The sequence below is a fragment of the Natator depressus genome, chromosome 5 (assembly GCF_965152275.1).
Source record: "Natator depressus isolate rNatDep1 chromosome 5, rNatDep2.hap1, whole genome shotgun sequence".
Lineage (NCBI taxonomy): Eukaryota > Metazoa > Chordata > Testudines > Cheloniidae > Natator > Natator depressus.
The window spans coordinates 6,176,448-6,197,639 of NC_134238.1; the positions used below are offsets into that span (position 1 = coordinate 6,176,448).

The 21,192-nt window shown below is 45.3% G+C and overlaps 1 protein-coding gene across 11 annotated transcripts in view; it reads right to left on the reverse strand.

The window, feature by feature from the left end:
• The window catches only part of CELF4 (CUGBP Elav-like family member 4), an 868,113-nt gene that overhangs the window by 35,796 nt on the left and 811,125 nt on the right, over window positions 1-21,192 (reverse strand). For all 11 annotated transcript variants that reach the window (XR_012639468.1, XR_012639467.1, XM_074952294.1 and 8 more), the window contains exon 12: window positions 86-252. Coding sequence is in view for 9 of the 11 variants with exons in the window: in XM_074952294.1 (XP_074808395.1) it covers window positions 125-252 (128 nt within the window). In the remaining 2 variants the exon portion in view is untranslated. The remainder of the gene's footprint in view (window positions 1-85; window positions 253-21,192) is intronic.

Genomic DNA, 21,192 nt, shown 5'->3' on the forward strand with positions numbered 1-21,192 from the left:
AGAATTGCAGAACTAATCTTTCTTTAGGGTCCACAACACAGACTCTGTACAACAACAGGTGACCTCCCCTCCCCCGTGCAGTTACCTGTGCTAGTCATGTGTATCCAGCGGTTCCCACAACTCTTCAGTAGGGACGGTTAGCATCCTTCGGCCTCTTCAGCTGCACCTTCAGCCTCTTCATGCCAATCTGGAAACCATTCATAGCCTGGATGGCAGCCTGGGCACTGGCGGGGTTGTCAAAACTCACAAACCCTGTCAAAACAGGAGGCAAGGCGGGGGGTTTAACGAACTGAAGGGTTCATGCAAGACCACTCAGAATGAACATGGGGTGGGGGCGAGGAAAGGATTGGGGAGGTGGGTGGGAGGGAGGGTGAGGGGAAGATGGTTGCCAATGGGGTGGGTTGTTACAGATCACAGTATCTGATCCGAAAGCAGTTCCAGACATTACACCACACAGAGTCCAGGGCCCTGAGTGTTTGCACCCCAGCATCAATGCACGCAGTGCTGAGGCTATGTCTAACTGCGAGTTGGCACTTGTCATGAGTCATTTTCAAGGCACTTATTCTGTGTGTGTCTCTCTCTCCCAAGGCTGGGGTAAATCTGCTTCTACCACCCTTGATGTTTCCCTCTTATCTTCTTTGCAGCGCCTTCTCCTGCTCTCCCTGCTGCATCTATGAATGAGGGAACTTGATATAGCCATAACTACTTGCTTATAATGGCAAAGTAAATATGGGAGAACCCAATGACTTTCCCATGCCAACCTGAGCTGGCTCAAACCCTAGACCATCAGCACTGAAAGCTTGAACAGTTATCACTTGAAGTGAAGGAGCAGCTCTGTTAACTGATAGCTGTAGGGGACTCTTATTCACACCTTTGAGGGAGGCAAACACCCACACTTCCCTAATGGGGGTTACATGAGTAGCTCGGGTTACTCTGCATGGCATCTAGACAGCACTGCGCTTTGCAAGCAGGCATGTAGAGCTCGCTGTAATGGGAATCACCCTCAGTGACTGGACATGTGAATGGGGTAATTATAAGGGGCTAAGGGGACCACTTTGGGACCAGACGAGCGAGGGCAGGTCAGTTCCCAGCATGCTGGGACAGAGGCTGAGCAGAGATGCAGCTAGACCAAGTCCACGGTGTGCTGGAGTAGCCGGCCTAGTTTACATACTTGGAACGGAGTCTTATTTATTATTTTGTAATGGAGGAGAGCGGTGCTTGTCATTGTGGCCTCGCCCCCAATGGCTAGAGGCCATTATAATGACACGTAAAAAGAAAAAAGAAAAGGAGTACTTGTGGCACCTTAGAGACTAACCAGTTTATTTGAGCATGAGCTTTCGTGAGCATGCTCAAATAAACTGGTTAGTCTCTAAGGTGCCACAAGTACTCCTTTTCTTTTTTCTTTTTACGAATACAGACTAACACGGCTGTTACTCTGAAACCTATAATGACACGGATGCTAATGGGATTAGCTACTACTTGGGGTCCTACTTTAGATCCAGCAATAGAAACCTGTGCTTCTGAAGACTGCTGGGAGTTCTGCCCTCCCTTGCGGGTGCGCATTTAGCTGGTAACTGGTGTCTGGAGAAGCATGAGGCAACCACAACATCCCAGAAATGCCCCTCATGCTCCAGCCATGAGCATCCTCATGTGTTGTCCACCTCCCTTGGGTCTGTGCATGGATACTGTGTAACAGCCTGTGCTGGTCATCCCCCTACACAGGGCTCTGGCAGGACAAACCATCCAGGGTCTGCTGATAAACAGGGTGAGGCAAAGAGGCAGTTTTAGAACCCCCAAAAGCTAACGATGAGCCCTTGCTGACAGATACATGCCTGCCCCTGACAATGGAATGGAATGTGGTTTGCAGCTCTGCCCCTCCATACGCTCAGAGTCCTCATCAGTGTCTCATCTCTGATCTAATCCTTGGCTATCAGCAAGTCTCACATGCTACAGGACTGATTTCTTTCACAAATCACACACAGACACACACACAAACCAGTCTTAAACCCACACTCTCTGCCTTTGACTGTTAATGCAGCTCTGTGAGAGGCTGTGAAATGAATGAAATTAAGGGTTACATCAAGGTGAGATGATATCCTAAGTGAGTGTGGCAGTCACATCTCCAAGTGGCAGTGCTGGGTCAGCACATGGAACTAACTTGTGTTCCCTTCCCCAGCACCAAAGTCAGTAATCAGTTCTTTGTAGAGTTGGCCTTAGAGCACAACACAGATGAGAAGGTTCTGGTATTGCAGTGGTGAAGATGGGAGCAAAGACCTTTGCTTGCCCCTCATGCTTGACATTTGCTTGCCCCTCATTTCTTGACGGAAAACTGGAGCGCAATGGTAGAGGAAACTCATGAAAGAGTCAATCAGATCTTGGATGTTGTTACATAACAATTATCCTGCCCCTGGGATCATGGATCAGCCAAGAAGAGCTCTGATAATGTGATGATTCTAGGTTGTGTGTGATTGGTTGACTGACTTGTCACTCAATAGGGCTCTGATCCTGCTGCGAATGAAGGAGCTAGCAAAGCTCCCATGGACTTCAGTGGAGCAGGAGCAGGCCCTGGAGCTCCAGTGGGTGTATTTCCCTAGATCACTAAGTTGAAATTGCTAGTCACCTGGCCCATGTCTTTGAATGCAGCTCTTAATGAGAGCTGTTTCCCCTCCTAACTCTCTTCTAGACTCTCAGTGCTCTTACTCCAGACATGAGAAGAACATGCCTCATTCCGAGTTGGGCTGGTTTCAGCTGGGTAACTACCAACAGTCATGTATTGAACTACCTCTGAATGTGGGGTTCTACCCTCTCAGCTGTCTCCCTTGGAAAATAGATTGTGCCCACCGTTTCCATAGCCCAGGACCCATCTGTTACATCCTGATGTTACAGCGGTGCTAATTAATGGATGTCTGGGTTGGGCACTACTGAAAGCAGTGCCCCAGGTGGGACCTTAGTCAAACTCTCACAGACAAGAAACTCCAGCTGCTATTGACTTTAAAGCACTACTTTAATGCACCACCCATTCTGGTTAACACCCCCTACTTTTTAACATCTCTCCTGCATTGTGGTCCCCACTCTTGAAGGACAAAGAAAGAGAGGAAGAGGTTTAAAAGCTTAAAGCAGTTTCTGTGCATCAGTTAATTAATAAACTGAGAAAGATATGTACCAGTCTGTAGATGGTTGGTAGGAGGACACGGTTTTGTGATAAATCTATTTTATGTTTTTTTCAGGGATTTATGTAAAACGGCCGCTCTAATAAATGATTTACCAAGGTAGTAAAGGATCAAGAAATTTGCTAGGACTGCAGCTCGGGGCGTTGAATCTCCCTTGTTCTGCACTTCTTAGCGTATGTGCAACGTGCCTCAAGTGGTACGTGACCAGGATTCATCTCCGAATTTGGTCCGCTGGTTGGATCAGTAGCTTCCCCGACCAGGGCTGGGTATGGATGGGGAGTGTGATGTGAACGCTGATCCATGCCTCCCTGTTCTGCACTGCACTGCACTTCCAAAAAGTTGTCAGCTACAGAGTCCATGGCTTCTCCTGACCCACCTCTCCCTCCCTGACTGTGACATGACCAGTGGGCAGCAACAAGGACAGAATAATGGGGAGCTGGATTTTCCCCATCCCCCATTTCTTTCCCTGGCTGCTGCTTCAGGCTGCAGAAAGCTGGGACTCTTAGGGGCTCTCAGAGCACAGCATGCCTTTCCCACCACAGAAACAGTCTTGGATGGGTTGCGTCCAGGGCGGGCTCCAGCTTTTTTGCCGCCCCAAGCGGCGAAGGGAAAAAACCCCAAAACCAAGCCAGGTTGAGCTGCCGCCGAAGTGCCGCCGAAGAGGAAGAGAGGGACCGCAGGGCCTGCCGCGATGATGGACGGAGTGCCGCCCCTTTCTATTGGCCGCCCCAGGCGCCTGCTTCCTTCCCTGGTGCCTGGAGCTGGACCTGGTTGCAACACTGTGGAGCACTAAGAAGGTTGCTCCCTGACTGCTCTTCCATTTAAACCACCCCAGATGGGGAGTGGGGAGAATGGGGAAGAGCAGATCACATGTCTACTTCAGAGGTGTAGTTGAAGGCTGCTTTGCACCCCAAAACACTTCAGCCTTGATCCTGCAGGTCCTTGCGAGGTGCTGATAAGCACCAGAGTAAATGGTGGCCATGAGTTAGGCAAAGCATTCAGCCCAGTCCTCAGTGGTTGTATGGCAAGTCTCAAAGTCTTGTGTGCCCACTCCCTGAGTGGCAGGGTGCAAGGAGAATGGGTGGTGTGAGCAGATACAGCCTCAGGCACAATCATCAAGATGCAAGTGAGCCTCTTGCCTACCCACAGCCACTCTTCGGTTTCACTCCTTCTACTAGGCTGGAATACCATGGTGTCCATTGCAGCAGGCTCTCTTCAGCATGTGATCCTCTGGGCTTTCTGCTCAGCACCAGGCTTGGTGACTGCACAGGGCAGGATCAAGTCCAACATGTATGTAGCCGTGCAAACAATGAGACATCGCTCAGTTGCTATTAGAGACAGGCCCGAACCCAAACCAGTCCCATTCCTAGAGATCTCAGCAGAGAAGCTGAGGATGGAATGGATATGGAGAGTGACCGAACTCATGCCTACAGATGAACCTTCTAGGACATAGTTATAACATTGTTAGGGTGACATTTGGGGGGAGGGAGGGAGGAACGCTTGCACTTGTCATTGCTCAGGTTGTGTCTGTTGTGTGGCTAAGAAAGGACTTCAGTCTCCCGGACTTGGCACTCTTGTCACCTACACTAAATTTGCTTCAATGAGCGAATTAATGAGTGGGAAAGAAAGATACAGAACATATCCACTCTCTCAGCAGAGCTGATTCCTTCAGTGTGGCTAGCTGCCGGGAGGTTTCTGCAGTTCTTTGTAAGCATATTGCTCCAGGGATGGTCAGTCCCTTAAGACCTTCATTTTCCCACACTGGGTAGGCAGGAACTCAAGTGATTCCTGGAGCATGATTGTGTTGGCTTAATATTGCCAACAAAGAGAAACAGGAAGCTAAAATGAGAACCGAAGTTGTGAAGGAAACATACTGCAAAGGCCCACGCTACACTGGCTGAGGAATGGACTGGATTTCTTAGCAGGCCTTTTCCATCTTCATTTACTGTTATTCCTGGGTTTGACATACTGATGAGCCAATAACCAGCGTTTGTCCTTTTTTCCTTCTGGCACTGGAAGCATCTTCCATCAGAAGACGCAAGTTCTGCACATACATACTACCATCGAGCTGGGCACTGCTGAGAATCTAATCCAAGTCTGAGCAGCCCGGGGAATATTCTGTTGTCCTCAACTTCTTGGTGCTGGGATGGCCTGTGGAGGAAAGCTTAGTCACAATGAACTGTTGGGATGGGGGCTGGAAAGCAGCAGCCCTTAGCTGTTCTCTGTCAGAAGAACATCCTGTGTCTAAGAAATTCTTTATCTCATGGTTAAAAGTGCTTTAAAAACCAAACCATGAATGAGTCACTATAAAAAAAAATAGTGACCCCAATTCAATTTACGTCCCTTTGTTTTCCATGTATCACAACCAAGCATTTTTGAGAACTCTCCTTGTGTACAGAGACAGAGACAACAGCCTTTAGCCTCAAATCAAAGTGGTTTTAGACTGAAAGCACATGGCTGCACTTTGTGCGTGGGGAAAAAATGTAACTCTCCTGTTCTCCAGCTTCATGTTGTTTTTTTCCCCAAGTAGTGTCCCTGGTTCATCATGGGGTAGCCCACAGCTTCAGACTGATCTTGGTGGCATTTCTCTTCACTCCAGTCCCCGGTTGAATATGTTCTGACTTTTCCCATGTGACATCAGTGGCTAACTTGAACTAGCTGAGTCCAGCTAAAGCCAAAAGCTATTTGGCTTGAAGTAATGCCCAATATATAGGTAATTCATCACACACACTTTTCTGACAGCCACTCCAGAAAACAATGGTTGTTAACTTATTGCAGGTGGTTGTCAGAAGTAAATGGGAACTGGAATCCTTCATCCTCTTTTGTTCCCTTTCCGTATCCCTAATATGTTCGATTCACAGGTGAGGAGGTAGCAGCCTCAATGGAAGTGGGAAGCAACTCTGGTAGTAGAGGAAAGTTTGGGACTGGATAGGGAGGCTGAATTCCCAGTTTTTGTTATTTATCACAGAAGCACCTAGATACCCCAACTGAGACCAGGGCCTCACTCTGCTGGATGCTGTACATACCCATCATAAGAAACAGTCCCTTTCCCCAAAGGGCTTACAGTCTAAATAGAGAAGACAGACTAAAGGTGAAACTGAGGCACACACTGGCAACGTGACTTGCTCAACAGCATACAGCAGGCCAGCGACAGAACCAGGAACACAACCCAGCTCTCCTGACCATGCATCCCATATCCAATCATCTCAAAGCTCCTCTGTCGGTCAATAGAAAATGATTGAGTAACTGCATGCAGTCCACAAAATACAATAGTTTGTTGGAGGGTCCCATGCTAAATTGCTTCCGTCAGCGCTAAATCAACGGCACCATCTGGATGACTATAAGCACAGAGCGACCATAGTCAGGACTGTTCAAATAGGGTTCTACATGAATCCCAGATGGCCAAATGACCACGCTCTCTGCCACAGAGCAGATGCAGATCTAGTGTCGTCTAATGGAACACTCACAGGAAACCCACCCTCAGAAACCTTGCAGCATCAGCTCACACAGCGCAATCATGCGGTCCAGCTGTTGTATATTTCATCAGCACAGAATGACGCCCACAGTCCAGACAAACACTTTTGTTTAGAAAAAACACCCGATAGTCCCATAATTTATCGTTGTCATTTTTTGCAGTTGTTCTGTTTTGCTTCTCCCTTCCTTTCTCCCTTTCATTTGTTGCTTTCACATTCTACATCTGTCCAGACTGTAACCTCTTTACAGTGGCCCAAGTTTTCAGAAGTGGCGAGTGATTTTGGGTGCTCAACTTAAGACACCTGATTTTCAGAAAGATGCTGAGCCATTGAAAATCAGGCCATTTTTTCACATCTCAAGCTGGGCATGCACCAAAATGAGGCAATGAAAATCGCTTGTCGCTTTTGAAAAATTAGGCCGGTGTATTTATTTAGGGTCTATCATGGGCAACGTTCCCTCTAATTTTTGACAGGTCGTGTGCGCAAAAAATGTCTTCTGTGCAAATTGTTGTGCTGTGCAAATTTTTGTGCGCGCGGTGTTCCGCCGTGTGCATGGGGTTTAGGACCTGTGTGGGCACACACATGCGCACAGCTTAGAGGGAACGGTGATCGCGTACCATCCAAAAGGTATGGCTGACTGTTATTTATTGATAATTAATTAAGAATAATAAGGAAAGATAGATATAGGCTGCCATTCCATGTGTCTAGATTTGCTCCTGAGAAAACAACAGGTCAGGGTTCAAGGAAACTAGATGTGAAAAATTAGGGAGGGTTAAGGTCAGTGCATGGCTACTGGTTATGGCGTACCTTCCCCTGACCCAGGAGAAGGGTGGATTGAGCTAGCTGCACAATGACTTTTAAAACTGCAGGCAAAAAATGTGCATGCAATTGGGTGCTTCGTTTGCACATGCAATTAACATCACTGAATGCATGATTTGTGTATATTGCACACACAAGTGGCCTCTTGGACACATAAGTGCCCATTTACATGGGCAACTGCCAGATTTGTCCACGCTGTGGTGGTAATTGCACATGAAAATTAGGCGCTCACTTTTAAAAACACAATGACCAATGTCATGCTGACCATGCCAGCGTTAACTGGAGCCAGCTCCCCACCACTCAGCGAAGCGCTCATCCAAGGGACGATCCAGAGAAGCAGATCTCCTGCACTGTAGGGGCTGGCACAGGTAGCAGGGCAGATGTATTACCCTACCTACCTTAAGTCCTTATATGGCCCCCATTACTCTAGTATCTGAGAACCTCACGATTGTCATTGTATTATCCACAGCACCCAGGGAAGGAGGAAAGTGCGTTTATCCTCATTTTACGCATGAGGAACTGAGGGTACAGAGAGTAACTAAGTGACTTGCCCAAGGTCACACAGGAAGTCTGTGGCAAAGCAGGGAAATGAACCAGGATAACACTCCAACCACTGAACCATTCTTCCATCACTGGCCGTCTGTTGCATCTCTGCAAGTCCACCTGGATTTCAGGAGAGCCATGGGTTTAGGGGGATAAGCCCTTCCCATTCCCCAGAGGCAGAGCACATCAATCCTTGCCTGCCCATAGACTCATTAGATGGTGTCATAAATAGAAAGGGAAGGGTAAACCCCTTTAAAATCCCTCCTGGCCAGAGGAAATCTCCTCTCACCTGTAAAGGGTTAAGAAGCTAAAGGTGACCTCGCTGGCACCTGACCAAAATGACCAATGAGGAGACAAGATACTTTCAAAAGCTGGTAGGAGGGAGAGAAACAAAGGGTTTGTGTGTCTGTCTACATTTTGTCTTTGCCGGGGATAGACCAGGAATGAAGCCTTAGAACTTTTAGTAAGTAATCTAGCTAGGTATGTGTTAGATTATGATTTCTTTAAATGGCTGAGAAAAGAATTGTGCTGAATAGAATAACTATTTCTGTCTGTGTATCTTTTTTGTAACTTAAGGTTTTTGCCTAGAGGGGTTCTCTATGTTTTGAATCTAATTACCCTGTAAGGTATTTACCATCCTGATTTTACAGGGAGGATTTCTTATTTCTAATTCTATTTTTATTAAAAGTCTTCTTGTAAGAAAACTGAATGTTTTTTCATTGTTCTCAGATCCAGGGGTTTGGGTCTGTGGTCACCTATGCAAATTGGTGAGGCTTTTTATCCAACATTTCCCAGGAAAGGGAGGGTGCAAGTGTTGGGAGGATTGTTCATTGTTCTTAAGATCCAAGGGTCTGGGTCTGTAGTCACCTAGGCAAATTGGTGAGGCTTTTTACCAAACCTCGTCCAGGAAGTGGGGTGCAAGGTTTTGGGAAGTATTTTGGGGGGAAAGACGTGTCCAAACAGCTCTTCCCCAGTAACCAGTATTTGTTTGGTGGTGGTAGCGGCCAATCCAAGGACAAAAGGGTGGAATATTTTGTACCTTGGGGAAGTTTTGACCTAAGCTGGTAAAGATAAGCTTAGGAGGTTTTTCATGCAGGTCCCCACATCTGTACCCTAGAGTTCAGAGTGGGGGAGGAACCTTGACAGATGGGCTCTCCCTGCAGTACAAACTCAGGGAGCTCCCCTTGCCCTCCATCAGAAAACCCTGCTTAGGGGACAATGTGCCCTGAGTGAAGATATACGGCTCCTAACGTGCTGACAGCTCTTTACAAAAATTAAATAATAATGAAGAATAATAACATGCAATTGTCTGGCTGCTGGCCCACCTACTGGGGAAAAAGTGCATCGCTTTGCCCTTGGTCTGTCTCAGAACGTGCCTTACTTTGATTGCTAAAGCCACCAAATTGTGAGGCACCGAAGTGGGAAGACTTTTCTGTGGGGGAGGAAACAGTCTGCCTCAACACAGCTTCTCGTCTCAGTGTCGGAGCCTGCTCCTCTGCAGCCTGACCCCTCCACCTCCTTATTACCTCAGCTCCTTTCATTTCTCATCTCTTCTATTTACACCTCTGCTGATGCCTCTTAATTTCTCTCTGCCCTCGTTTATTAGTCCTATCGATGAATGGAGGTTTTCATTTAATTATTCTGCAAGGTCTTTACCCGGCCATGTTCCTTAAACCATGCACTAGTTGCTGTCGTGCAATTTTCTAGCACTGCAAAGAATTTCAGGATACAGTTTGTATGAAAGTAGCTCTATAATGTACATGCGTATTTGAAGGTATTGTACTGTAATGTGATTTATAGCTACTGAAATCCTCAGTAATGGAGTATGTCTGAAGACCAAGGACATCATTTCGGCTATTTTCCAGTGTCTAATGGAGTTGGATGACTTTTGGAATATTTAACCTTGTGCTGGTCTTTTACCATCTCTTGGTGCAATAGATATATAGATAAGAAATATTTCTGCTCTGCATTTGGAAAGAAGCAGGATGATGTATTTATATCTTAAAGTGACAATAAAAAAACTATTCCATCAGTTACTAGGGAGGATGTACAGCAACGATTAAAGTTAAATATGTATAAATCTGCAGGACCAGATAACTTGCATCCAAGAGTATTAAAAGAAGTGGCCAAGGAGTTCTCTGAACCATTAACTTTGATTTTTAACAAATCTGGGTACACTGAGGAAGTTTCAGAGGACTGAGAAAAAGCTAATGTTGTGCCAAGATTTAAAAAGTATAACAGGATGATGTAGGAAACTATAGGCTGGTTAGTTGGACACCGATGTGGGGCAATATCATGGAAAGGCTGATATTGAATGCAGTCAGTAAAGAATGAAAAGATAGCAGCATAATTAATGCCATTCAACACAGTTTTAAGGAAAATAGGGGTCTTGTCAAACAAACAAACTCGATTCTTTTGTCATGAGATCACAAGTCTGGTTGACAAAGGTAACTGTATTGACATAATACATGTAGACTTCTGTAAGGCATAAGTCCCGCAAGACATTCTGATAAAAAATAGCACTATAGAAAGTCAATGCAGCCTATATTAAAGAGACAACTAACGGGGCATGTTAAAGGGCTTTCCCTTCACCCGCTCCCTTGGTTCTTGACACGCAGACAGAGAGCAAAAGACCAGAAGTCCGAAGTGCAGGCAATGCGATGTTTATTGGGGATTTGTTCCAAGCAAACATATTCCGAAGCCCTTCACACCAGTCGGGCTTATCTCTATACGCCAATAGAGTTTTCCCCTTCCCCTCCCCCAACTACAGTTGTACATGCCAATAGAACCCCCTAGCTCCGCACCCCAATGGAGCTCCCTCTTGCCAGTGTTCTGTTCCCAGCTCTGATGCTGCAGAGCCTTGCCTGTGTCCCTGTTCCTCATTCCCCTATTCCCAGTCCCCCATTTGTCCATTACCATTATCATTCCCCTTCCCACTCCTCCTCCTTAACAGGCCCAAATAGACCTGCAATGCACGCCCCAGTCACACCCCTTATAACTTATGGTCAAGTTCTGTTCTGGAGGGTCGAGAGTCGGGGGTCTTCATCCCACCTCTTTTGTACCCCATGGGAGGGGTAAGGAGTTTCTCTGGTCTTTTAGTGTTTTACCTCCTGCCTCAAATCCCCCCTTGGCCCTCCCAACTGGTTGCCTGACCTTGCCTTGAGATAAGGAGTTGAGGCAGTTGTCAAGTGTATGCTCATACATTACACTCCCATCATGCCCAGTAACACTGTAACTGTGCTATCCCTTATCTCTTCCCATTGTACGAAAAACCCCATCTGGTTGTGGGAAATGCAACACATGGTGTCTTTGTTCATTGTTATTCACACATATTAGTATAAGATATACAATTATCAAAAAGTCAAACCCAAAATTCTATCTCAGGCTGACAACCAAGCCTATATGCTAACAGGGCATATGATCACAATTGGTGTGGAGAAAGTGACTAGGGAAGCATTATTTACCCCTTCACATAACACAAGAACCAGGAGTCACCCAATTAAATTAACAGGCAGTAGATTTAAAACAAACATAAGTAAGTACTTCCTTACATAACACCTAGTCAACCTGTGGAACTCATTGCCATGGGATGTTGTGAAGGCCAAAAGTGTAAACAGGCTTAACAAAAGAACTAGATAAGTTCATGGAGGATAGGTCCATCAATAGCTATTGGCCAAGATGGTCAGGGACAAAACCCATGCTCTGGGTGTCCTTAAACCTCTGACTGCCAGAAGCTGGGACTGGACGACAGGGGATGGCTCACTCAATAAATACGATGTTCTGTTCTTCCCTCTGAAGCATCTGGCACCAGCCACTGCTCAAAGACAGGATACTGAGCTAGATGGACACTTGCTCTGACCCAGTATGGCCATTCTTATGTTCTTCTTATTAAAACACAGTTAACCGAGAGATCACAAAAAGTAATTGCAAATGAGGAATTGCCATCCAATAAGGGTGTTTTTAGTAGAGTCCTTAAAGGATCTATTCTAGGCCCAATGCTATTCAATACCTTTATCAATGATCTGGAAAAAAATATAAAATCAATGCTGGTAAAATTTGCAGCTGACACAAAAATTGGTGGAGTGGTAAATAATGATGAGGACAGGTGAGCTATAAAGGCCAACCTGGATCGCTTGGTAAAGTATGTGCCATTTGAACAATATGCATTTGAACACAGCCAAATGCAAGGTCATACATCTAGGAACAAAGAGCGTCGGTCACACTTATAAAGTAAGGGACTGTATCCAGGAAAGCAGTGACTCTGAAAAGGACTTAAGAAGCACAATCTATTTAGTTTGTCCAAGGAAAGGTTAAGTGAGACTTGACCACAGTTCACAAGCACCTACATGGGGAAGAGATTTCTAATAGTGGAAGCCGACTCCAATGGTTGGAAGCTGAAGTTAGACAAATTGGGACTACACATGAGGAACAATTTCATAACCATGAGGGTAATTATCCATTGGAACAACTTATCTCAGGATATGGTGGCATCTCCATCACTTGAAGTCTGTCTTTTTAAAAGGCATGCTATGGCTCAAACAGAGGTTATGGGCCAGATATAGAAAATATTGAGCTTTTTGGCCTATTGAGTTCTTTTGTCAGACTCGATGATCAAAATGGTCCATTTTGCCCTTAGACTCAATCTATCTGCCTGTCTATCATTCATTCAGATACAGCACATGGTCATGGAGGTATCTAGCATGATAGTTCTTGCCTATTGATTTGGTGTAGTATTCATGGTGTCACTGACAACTGATGTCAGAGCCTCAGAACAGAAGGTCCTAAAGTGTGGGCTGGGGACCACTGTGGAAGCTGGCTGGTCACATGAAAATGGCTCTTCAGCTTGTTTCAGCTGAGACAGATAGGAAGGGGAGACTGAATGAAGAATAAAAATAGACAGTTTGATTAACTTTCTTCAAAAGGTCAAAATGCTTAGTGCACAAAGGGGCAGCTAAAATTGGATGAACATCTTCCTAATCGGTGTCAAGTATCAGAGGGGTAGCCGTGTTAGTCTGGATCTGTAAAAGCGGCAAAGAGTCCTGTGGCACCTTATAGACTAACAGACATATTGGAGCATAAGCTTTCGTGGGTGAATACCACGAAATGTACACGTATCCGAAGAAGTGGGTATTCACCCACGAAAGCTTATGCTCCAATACGTCTATTAGTCTATAAGGTGTCACAGGACTCTTTGTCAATCTTCCTAATGTCATTTCCCCATGTCTACAATTGCTCTGGTTGCCACATGGACACAGTGTGATCACAAAAAGGAGGGAAAGTGGTCTGTGCAGGGTAGATGTTCACCAGATACTCTCTCTAAGAGATGGTCCTGTTAGGAAGAAGTTAGAGACCTCTGCTTGTGGCAGATGACCTGAATTTTGATGGTACAAGCAAGGAGGAATTTTTCCTCCTACAGCATCTTATGCTTCTCTTTCAGGACAAACTCTGCTATGTTGGAACTGACAGCTTGGCAAGTAGGAGAAGACCATTCAGACTCATGTACAAGTTTTGAGGTTTGGATTCAACATTGGATCAGAACCTGAACTTTCACTAAATTTGGGCATGTTCAGATTACAGAGCAAGCCCTCAGCTGTGAAGTTTGGATGCAGGATTCTTGGTCAAGATCATCTCGAATATAATAATAAACAGAAGATAGAAATCTGATATGGATGATTATAACAAAGAGGTCTCATCCTAGCTGTGGTGTTCAGATTGCCAACGTTCCCCCTATCCCTGACTAATATGCATGTTTGCATTGAACATGGAGCATCACATGGTTCAACATGCCCAAGACAGCTGATGTCTGTGCCCTTCTCTGAGAAAATTCACCAATCAGGAATCCTCACAAGAGAGGAGGTTGGTCATTTCTGTGGAGGTCCGAGTCTATACTCATATCAGTCTGTACTAAGATCAACAGAGGGAGTTTAACTTGCCATCTGAAAGCATGGGTCTTCTGCGGGTCTTTTCATGAGCTGTGGCTAGCGCTTGAGGCTGTGATTCAACAAACTGCGGCTCAACGTGTGTAAATCCACCCTTATTCAGCAAAGCATTCTGGCACAAGGCTAACTTTAATGTGAATGGGATGTAAGCACATGTTTAAAATTAAGGCTGTGCATAAGGGCTTTGCTGAATCCATGGCTGAGTTTGCTTTGTAGGAGTAGTGTAATATTATCAAGATGCCAACAACTGGTGTAACTCCCACCATCTGTCTTCATCCACCTGATCAAACTCCTAGCTTCATCTTCATCTATGCCACTGTTAGTTTCTCACCAGTACTACTGGATTTCTGGGTAACTGGAGAAGAGTCTAAATAAGATCATCATTTCCATGTCCAAACTGATCAACAGGCCATCTATATTGTCTCTACCAATGGCCAGTCCTGGGCCCAATGCACAAAATCACAGTAATGATGCACCAAAAGTACAATAAGATACCATGGGGTGGGGCATTGCTTCCTGATTAATAAATAAAAAAACAAACAAATAGCAAGAAAACATGAACATGAAGGATGCAGTAAGACCTACGTTAAAAAATGGTGTCTAGTTTTCACGGGCTCCTTAATGCTCCAGAGAGACTCTTAAATGGTTTGTGGGCATTAAAATCCAGTGAAAAATAAACCCAAATTCTTGTCATACTGCTACACTAGATGCTGATCACTGGCTATCTTAAAGCTCCCCATTGTTATGCTATTGCCTTGTGCTTCATTACTACCAGGTTGGGGCATCTCTTAATAAATGGATTAAAAGACTCAAAGCTGCTTATGGGGGGTAGTCTAAAAGTTTCTGCTCAGAAGCTAGAAATATTGATTAATAGCTTTCAGTGAAACTTTCCAGCCCAATAAATAATTCTACATGTAGGTCACTGTGTGAAGCACAGCAATTAATGATAGTGTAATTGATGAGAAAAAAAAATCCCTGTAACATTCAATGAACCATTAAAAAATTAAAAATGATCTTGGTTTTGGGATCAAGAGGTTCTCTATTGGCACTGAACTTAATTTAGTACCAATGGGAAAGATGGGAAGAGGGGAACAAATAGAACCCCAAATGGAAAAGTCCCCAAATAATCCACACTGCTCCCTGATCCAACCTGCTGTAGTTAGATTCCATCCTTTTAGTGCTGATTGACACCCCCTATGCTCTCAAAGAGCTGCAATGGACAGAAAGATGATCTGTCTACTTCTTCCATAGTAAACATCAACTGAAGCTTAACTTCTCTTATGTCATAACATAGCTGCGGATACACATACATGGATCAGACAATCATGTGCTGTCCACAATATCTCCTGTGTGATAATGCCTGAGTACCAGCTGTGTGCATGCTCCCAGGAACTGCCCAAAAGCCCATTGCAGTCAATGGGCATCTATCCATTGCAGTGGGCTTTGGGTCAGGCCATCGGTGACAGACTGGGAATGTGCTTGTGTGTTGTGCCTTTTAAACAAATGTTTTCTTACACCCAGACCCAAGGACAGCGGAAACTCTACCGGGCAAAGAGATGTATAGGATGCTCCCTTTCTCAAAATGATGAGACTCAGAACCTAAAGAATATACTGTTTCTATTGATAGTATAGCATAGAGATTCTGATCCAAGGGGACGGGATGGAGATGAGCTTGTAGGGGGGATTCCATAAGAGGCACCAAAAGTCCCCTAATGTTCTCTGGGTGGCAGAATGGTATATGGGGTTCTAGGGAACTTCATCCACAACATGACTAATTATTATCACCTATGTAAATGTACCCATACATGATCTGATGAGTTAAATCAGGATTACTTGACCAAAACCTAAATTAGTCCTATTGCCCCAGCGCTAGTCAGTCGTAGCAGCTATTGGCTGGGGAGCAGGTGATAGAAACAGGGTCCTCTTTCCTCTCTTTTTGTAATGATAAACACACCTGGGCTAAGGTTCTAAGGGCTGATCCTCAGCTGATGCAAGACAGTATAGTTTTAATGTCTTCAGTAGTGCTAGGCCAGTTTATACCAGTTGAGGATCTAGCGCTAACTGTATATGGAGAAATACTGGCCAGTAGGCAATAATGCCTTTAACCCAAAGCTATAGCCATTGGTCACAATTGTGAGGTAACAGCCTTCCACTAAAACACTCATATTCCGAGAACAAGGCTGGAGCAAAATACTTTGTTTTGCAAGTTTAAATATATATCAGCCATTTCTTTAAGAATCTCTAGCGCCCCCATAATTTGGAGCAGGGACTTGACATTTGTTGGGAGGGGGGCTTTGGTGTCAGGGAGGTGCTTGTGTTGTCCCTGTGAAAATCTGCAGAGATCTATGTGGAGGATCTAAAGTTCCAACCCTGCTGATGAACCAAGTGGGTGCTGTAACAGGGTTGCCACCCAGCCCTCCCTAGCACCCCCTTTCTCTGGCCAATATGCCTGCAATCACAGCTTTTTCACAGGACAGCCCCATTTGGTTGGCTGGGTGTGAGCCTGCTTTTGGATTTAGTTCTTTCAATGGAGCACCCCCTGGCCAATGGCTCTCTTGGCAGGTCTTCAGCAACTCAGCACTCTGTCCGAGCTGTATACACTGTCCTCCCCTCCAAGGTACACAGTCCCAAGTTCTTATCAGGGCCCCAAAATGGCCTTCTTCAACCACCCAGCTGGGACCCATCTTGGTACCCTCAGCTGGAGTCCTTTTCAGCAGCCCTCTCTGGGCTCAGTCTGTAACCAGACCAGCAAGGTCTACCTCAGTACACTCACCTGGTCTGGACAAGTCCTGGGCTCAATCCCCTGGCCTCAGCCTGCCTGCACTGACCTTTCATGGTCCTGCTGCTACTCTATCCAGTCAGGTTTCAGAGTAGCAGCCATGTTAGTCTGTATTCGCAAAAAGAAAAGGAGTACTTGTGGCACCTTAGAGACTAATAAATTTATTTGAGCATAGGATTTCGCACCAATGTGATATATGCCATCATGTGCCAGTAATGCCCCTCTGCCATGTACATTGGTCAAACTGGACAGTCTCTATGTAAAAGAATAAATGAACAGAAATCAGATGTCAAGAATTATAACATTCAAAAACCAGTCGGAGAACACTTCAGTCTCTTTGGTCACTCGATTACAGACCTAAAAGTTGCAATTCTTCAACAAAAAAACTTCAAAAACAGACTCCAACAAGAGACTGCTGAATTGGAATTAATTTGTAAACTGGATACAATTAACTTAGGCTTGAATAAAGACTGGGAGTGGATGGGTCATTACACAAAGTAAAACTATTTCCCCCATGTTTATTTCCCTCCCCTCCCCCCACTGTTCCTCAGACATTCTTGTCAACTGCTGGAAATGGCCCACCTTGATTATCACTACAAAAAGGTTCCCCCCCGTCCCCTGTAATAGCTCACCTTAAGTGATCACTCTCATTACAGTGTGTATGGTAACACCCATTGTTTCATGTTCTCTATGTATATAAATCTCCCCACTGTATTTTCAACTGAATGCATCCGATGAAGTGAGCTGTAGCTCACGAAAGCTTATGCTCAAATAAATGTGTTAGTCTCTTAGGTGCCACAAGTACTCCTTTTGTACCCAGTCAGTCAGGCATCTGATCTTTGGCAGTCTTCCCTGGGCTTGGTTCTGTCTGGTGAGCTCTCTGTAGTGAGTCGTCCATGGCCCTGCTGTTCGTCTAGCCAGCCAGGAACCCAATCCTCCCTTGTTGAGCTCTACACAGTAACTGAAGTCTCTGTTCTGCTGCTTGCCTTTTATCTGGCCCTTCTGCCCCCTTATTGGTCGCTCCAGCAGCCCCTCTGATTGGCCACTCCTCTGCAGCCACTCTAGTGCTTGGAGGACTTCTCACTGCTCTATTCTGGGGCAGGGTGATGCAGGCCCATGAGGCCTCCAGCCGGGGGCCTCCAGACCTAATCCGCCCTGCCACAGGTGTCAGTAGGATGCCACATGATGGAGTTTCTGTTTTTTTCAGTTTGCTTTTATAAAAACCTAGGAAATCACCCCCCCCCCCCACTACATTAAAAGAACAGTAAGGTTGCAAAGTCAAGCACTCCAAATTCAGGAAATGCCAGAGTTAAGGTGTAGCTCCCTTGTTTGTATGCAGTATGATACGGTGTTTAATTATATTATCACATATTATTTTTGATTCATTCAGGGCACACAAAAGAGCAGCTCTGTGAATGAATTAGGATTGTGTAGTGAAGGAGACTCCGGTCTGTGGGAAGTTGGAAGATGTGTAGTGAATGAGGCAGGGGACTGCAGGAAGAGAAAAGAAGGTCTCAAGGCTACGTCACCCTGGAGAACTGGAATCTATCCTTGCCTTTGGAAGAGTTCCTGTGTGATTCTGGATAAGTCACTTAAACCAGACTTTTCACAGGTTGTCACTAATCATTTAGTTCCTCATTTTCTGGGTCCCCAACCTGGGGCCCTGAGGTCCAATTTGCAGATGTGCTGAGCATTCACAACTCCAACTGAATTCAATGGGAGCTGTGCTTTGAACACATGAAGTGCTATATGATGCTGAGGACTCTGAAAAATGAGGCCCTAGGCACTCGAAATTGGGCATTCAAAATTGGTGGATATTTTTGACCTTAATGTCCCCGTGCCTCAGTTCCCCATGTGTAAAAGGAGGAGGAAATCCCCTCACTTCACAGAGGTGTTGTGGAGATACATTCATTAATGTTCGTGAAGCAATCAGATCCTGTAGTGATGGTGACCACAGAAAAGCCCATGAGGAAATTAAGATTTTTGTCTTCAGAGCAGGGTTCAAATAGTGAGCAGTTAATGAGGCCGAGGGCCCCACAGTGAACGATGAGGATAAAACCAAGTATTGAATAGCTGCTCATTAACTGAGCACCGACCCTCCTCTTCACGGAATGAAACGGGGGTTCTGTGGAAAAACCTCTTTTTTACGTTAGCTGTTCTAATGCTGGAATTTTTGTTATCCACATAAATGGCCAATCTCTTTTTGACTCTCCCTGAATTCTTGTGGCTCCAAAGTTACCATGTGGCAATGAGTCCCCTAGCACAGTGGCTCTCAACCTATCCAGACTACTGTACCCCTTTCAGGAGTCTGATTTGTCCTGCGTACCCCCAAGTTTTATCTCACTTAAAAACTACTTGCTTACAAAAATCAGATATAAAAATACAAAAGCGTCACAGCACATTATTACTGGAAAATTGCTGACTTTCTCATTTTTACCATATAATTATAAAATAAAACAATTGAATACAAATATTGTACTTACATTTCAGTGTATAGCATATAGAGCAGTATAAACAAGTCATTGTCTGTATGAAATTTTAGTTTGTCCTGACTTCGCTAGTGCTTTTTATGTAGCCTGTTGTAAAACTAGGCAAATATCTAGATGAGTTGATGTACTGCCTGGAAGACCTCTGCATACCCCCAGGGATACGTGTACCCCTGGTTGAGAACCACTGATCTAGTGCAATTACATATTAAGTGAAAACATTTTTAAGGTATGGGTGTGCATATGTGTATATATATATATATATGTCTGTGTATGTATCTGCGTGTACACAAATATATAAATGACAGCTACAGTTATTTTGTATATGGATTTTACATATAAATTAACATGTCTATTATTTGTCTGTCTAGACAGAGATAGAAACAGACAAAGAGAAATAGATTGTTTGTGTATTCTCTTTTAATAAATTCTTAAACTATGCAAGAAAGAAAAAGTCCCAGCTTATAGTGTATAGATTTTCCCTAATAGGAGTTATTGAGGAAAGGTAGAGCTGTCCCTTTAACTGGGGAGCTGCAAACAGCTGTTCCTTGTGCATACATGCTTGCTTGGTCTGAAAGTTTTGGTAAGTCAGTGCATAACTGACAGTTAGATTTATCTCCCCAATAAGCAATCAACATTATAATAAAGGAAAAATGCTTTCAGTGCACCTTTGAGAGTGCATCAGAAATTAATCTAAACACCACATTAATTATAGTTTGTAAATGAATAGTGGCTCACAGCCCTAACACTTCTACTGCTCCTCTCCCTCACCAGCCCCTCCTTCTGAAGCTTCCCCTGACCAGCTGCAATGGCTGTGGATGTCAGCGGGGTGCAATAAGTTTTCCGTGCATCTCTCCCATTCACACAGTCCACTCCCTATCAACTGGAGGGCGTTCAAAATACACCACAACCTAGTGCTCTGGGATGGAACCTGCATTCAAATTTTGAGCGGATGACAAAAAAATCCTCCTCACCTCAGACCTGCAAGATCTTTCCCTTCAAATCTGCTGGTGCCACATTTCAGCAGGCTTGTGTCACCTGCTGCAGCCCGCATTTCATGCTCTGACATCAGAATCATTCCTTTCCCTTCAGTCCCCTTTGGCAGGCCTTTGAGCCCCTCTCAGAGCATTCTGTTCCTGCCTCACCTTGTTTACTGCCTTCCTTAAAACAGGTCCCATGGGCACCCTTCCTCTGAGCATCCATGACTTTCTTCCATCTGGCCAGGGCGTCACATGGGGCACGCCTTGCTCAACGGGGCTGTCTGTAGATTCCCCGGCCAACATTTTCAGACGTGTCCTGTCATTCTAGGTGTCTTGATTTTGGGGATCTGACCTGCTATGCTGAGAAGTTGATCTGCAGAGGCGCTTGTCGCTTACAACTCATGCTAATGTCAGCTGGAGCAGGGGGTGCTCAGCATCCCTGAAAATCAGGCCTGAAGATTCTCAGGAGGTTCAAACTCCAACATGCTCCAGAGGAGTGGGTGCTTAAAAATGTAAGCCCACAGGCAGGGGCACAACCAGAATTTTCCTAAGGAGGGGAGCCCAGGTGACCAGCCAAGTAGCGGAGGTCACAGCATGAGCTGCATCCCCAATTTCCCTGTTGGCGGGATCCTGCTTTATGCATGTATTATATTCTGAGAGGCATCTGTGTGTGTATGGGGTTGCCTTTCCCTCCCTTCACCTTGCCACATGTGTCCTTGCTGAGCTGCCATCTCTCCTTCCAGAGTGGGCCCAGAAGCGGAAGAGGTGGAGGAGACCGCATGAGGAGATGGTGGCCCAGGGTTTTGGGATGCGAGGAGGTGGGTCTGGGACCTCTGTCCCCACTTCTCCCACCAGAGAGGTCAGGACCTTGAATTTGTAGTGGCATCAGTCTGTGGCAAAGCAGGGGTCGGTTGGGGTCCCTGGGCCCCCACCTTTATTGGGTCCCTGCCCCTAGGCACTCTGATTCCCTGTTGGCCTGAGAGTCTGGTCAGGACCTGAACTT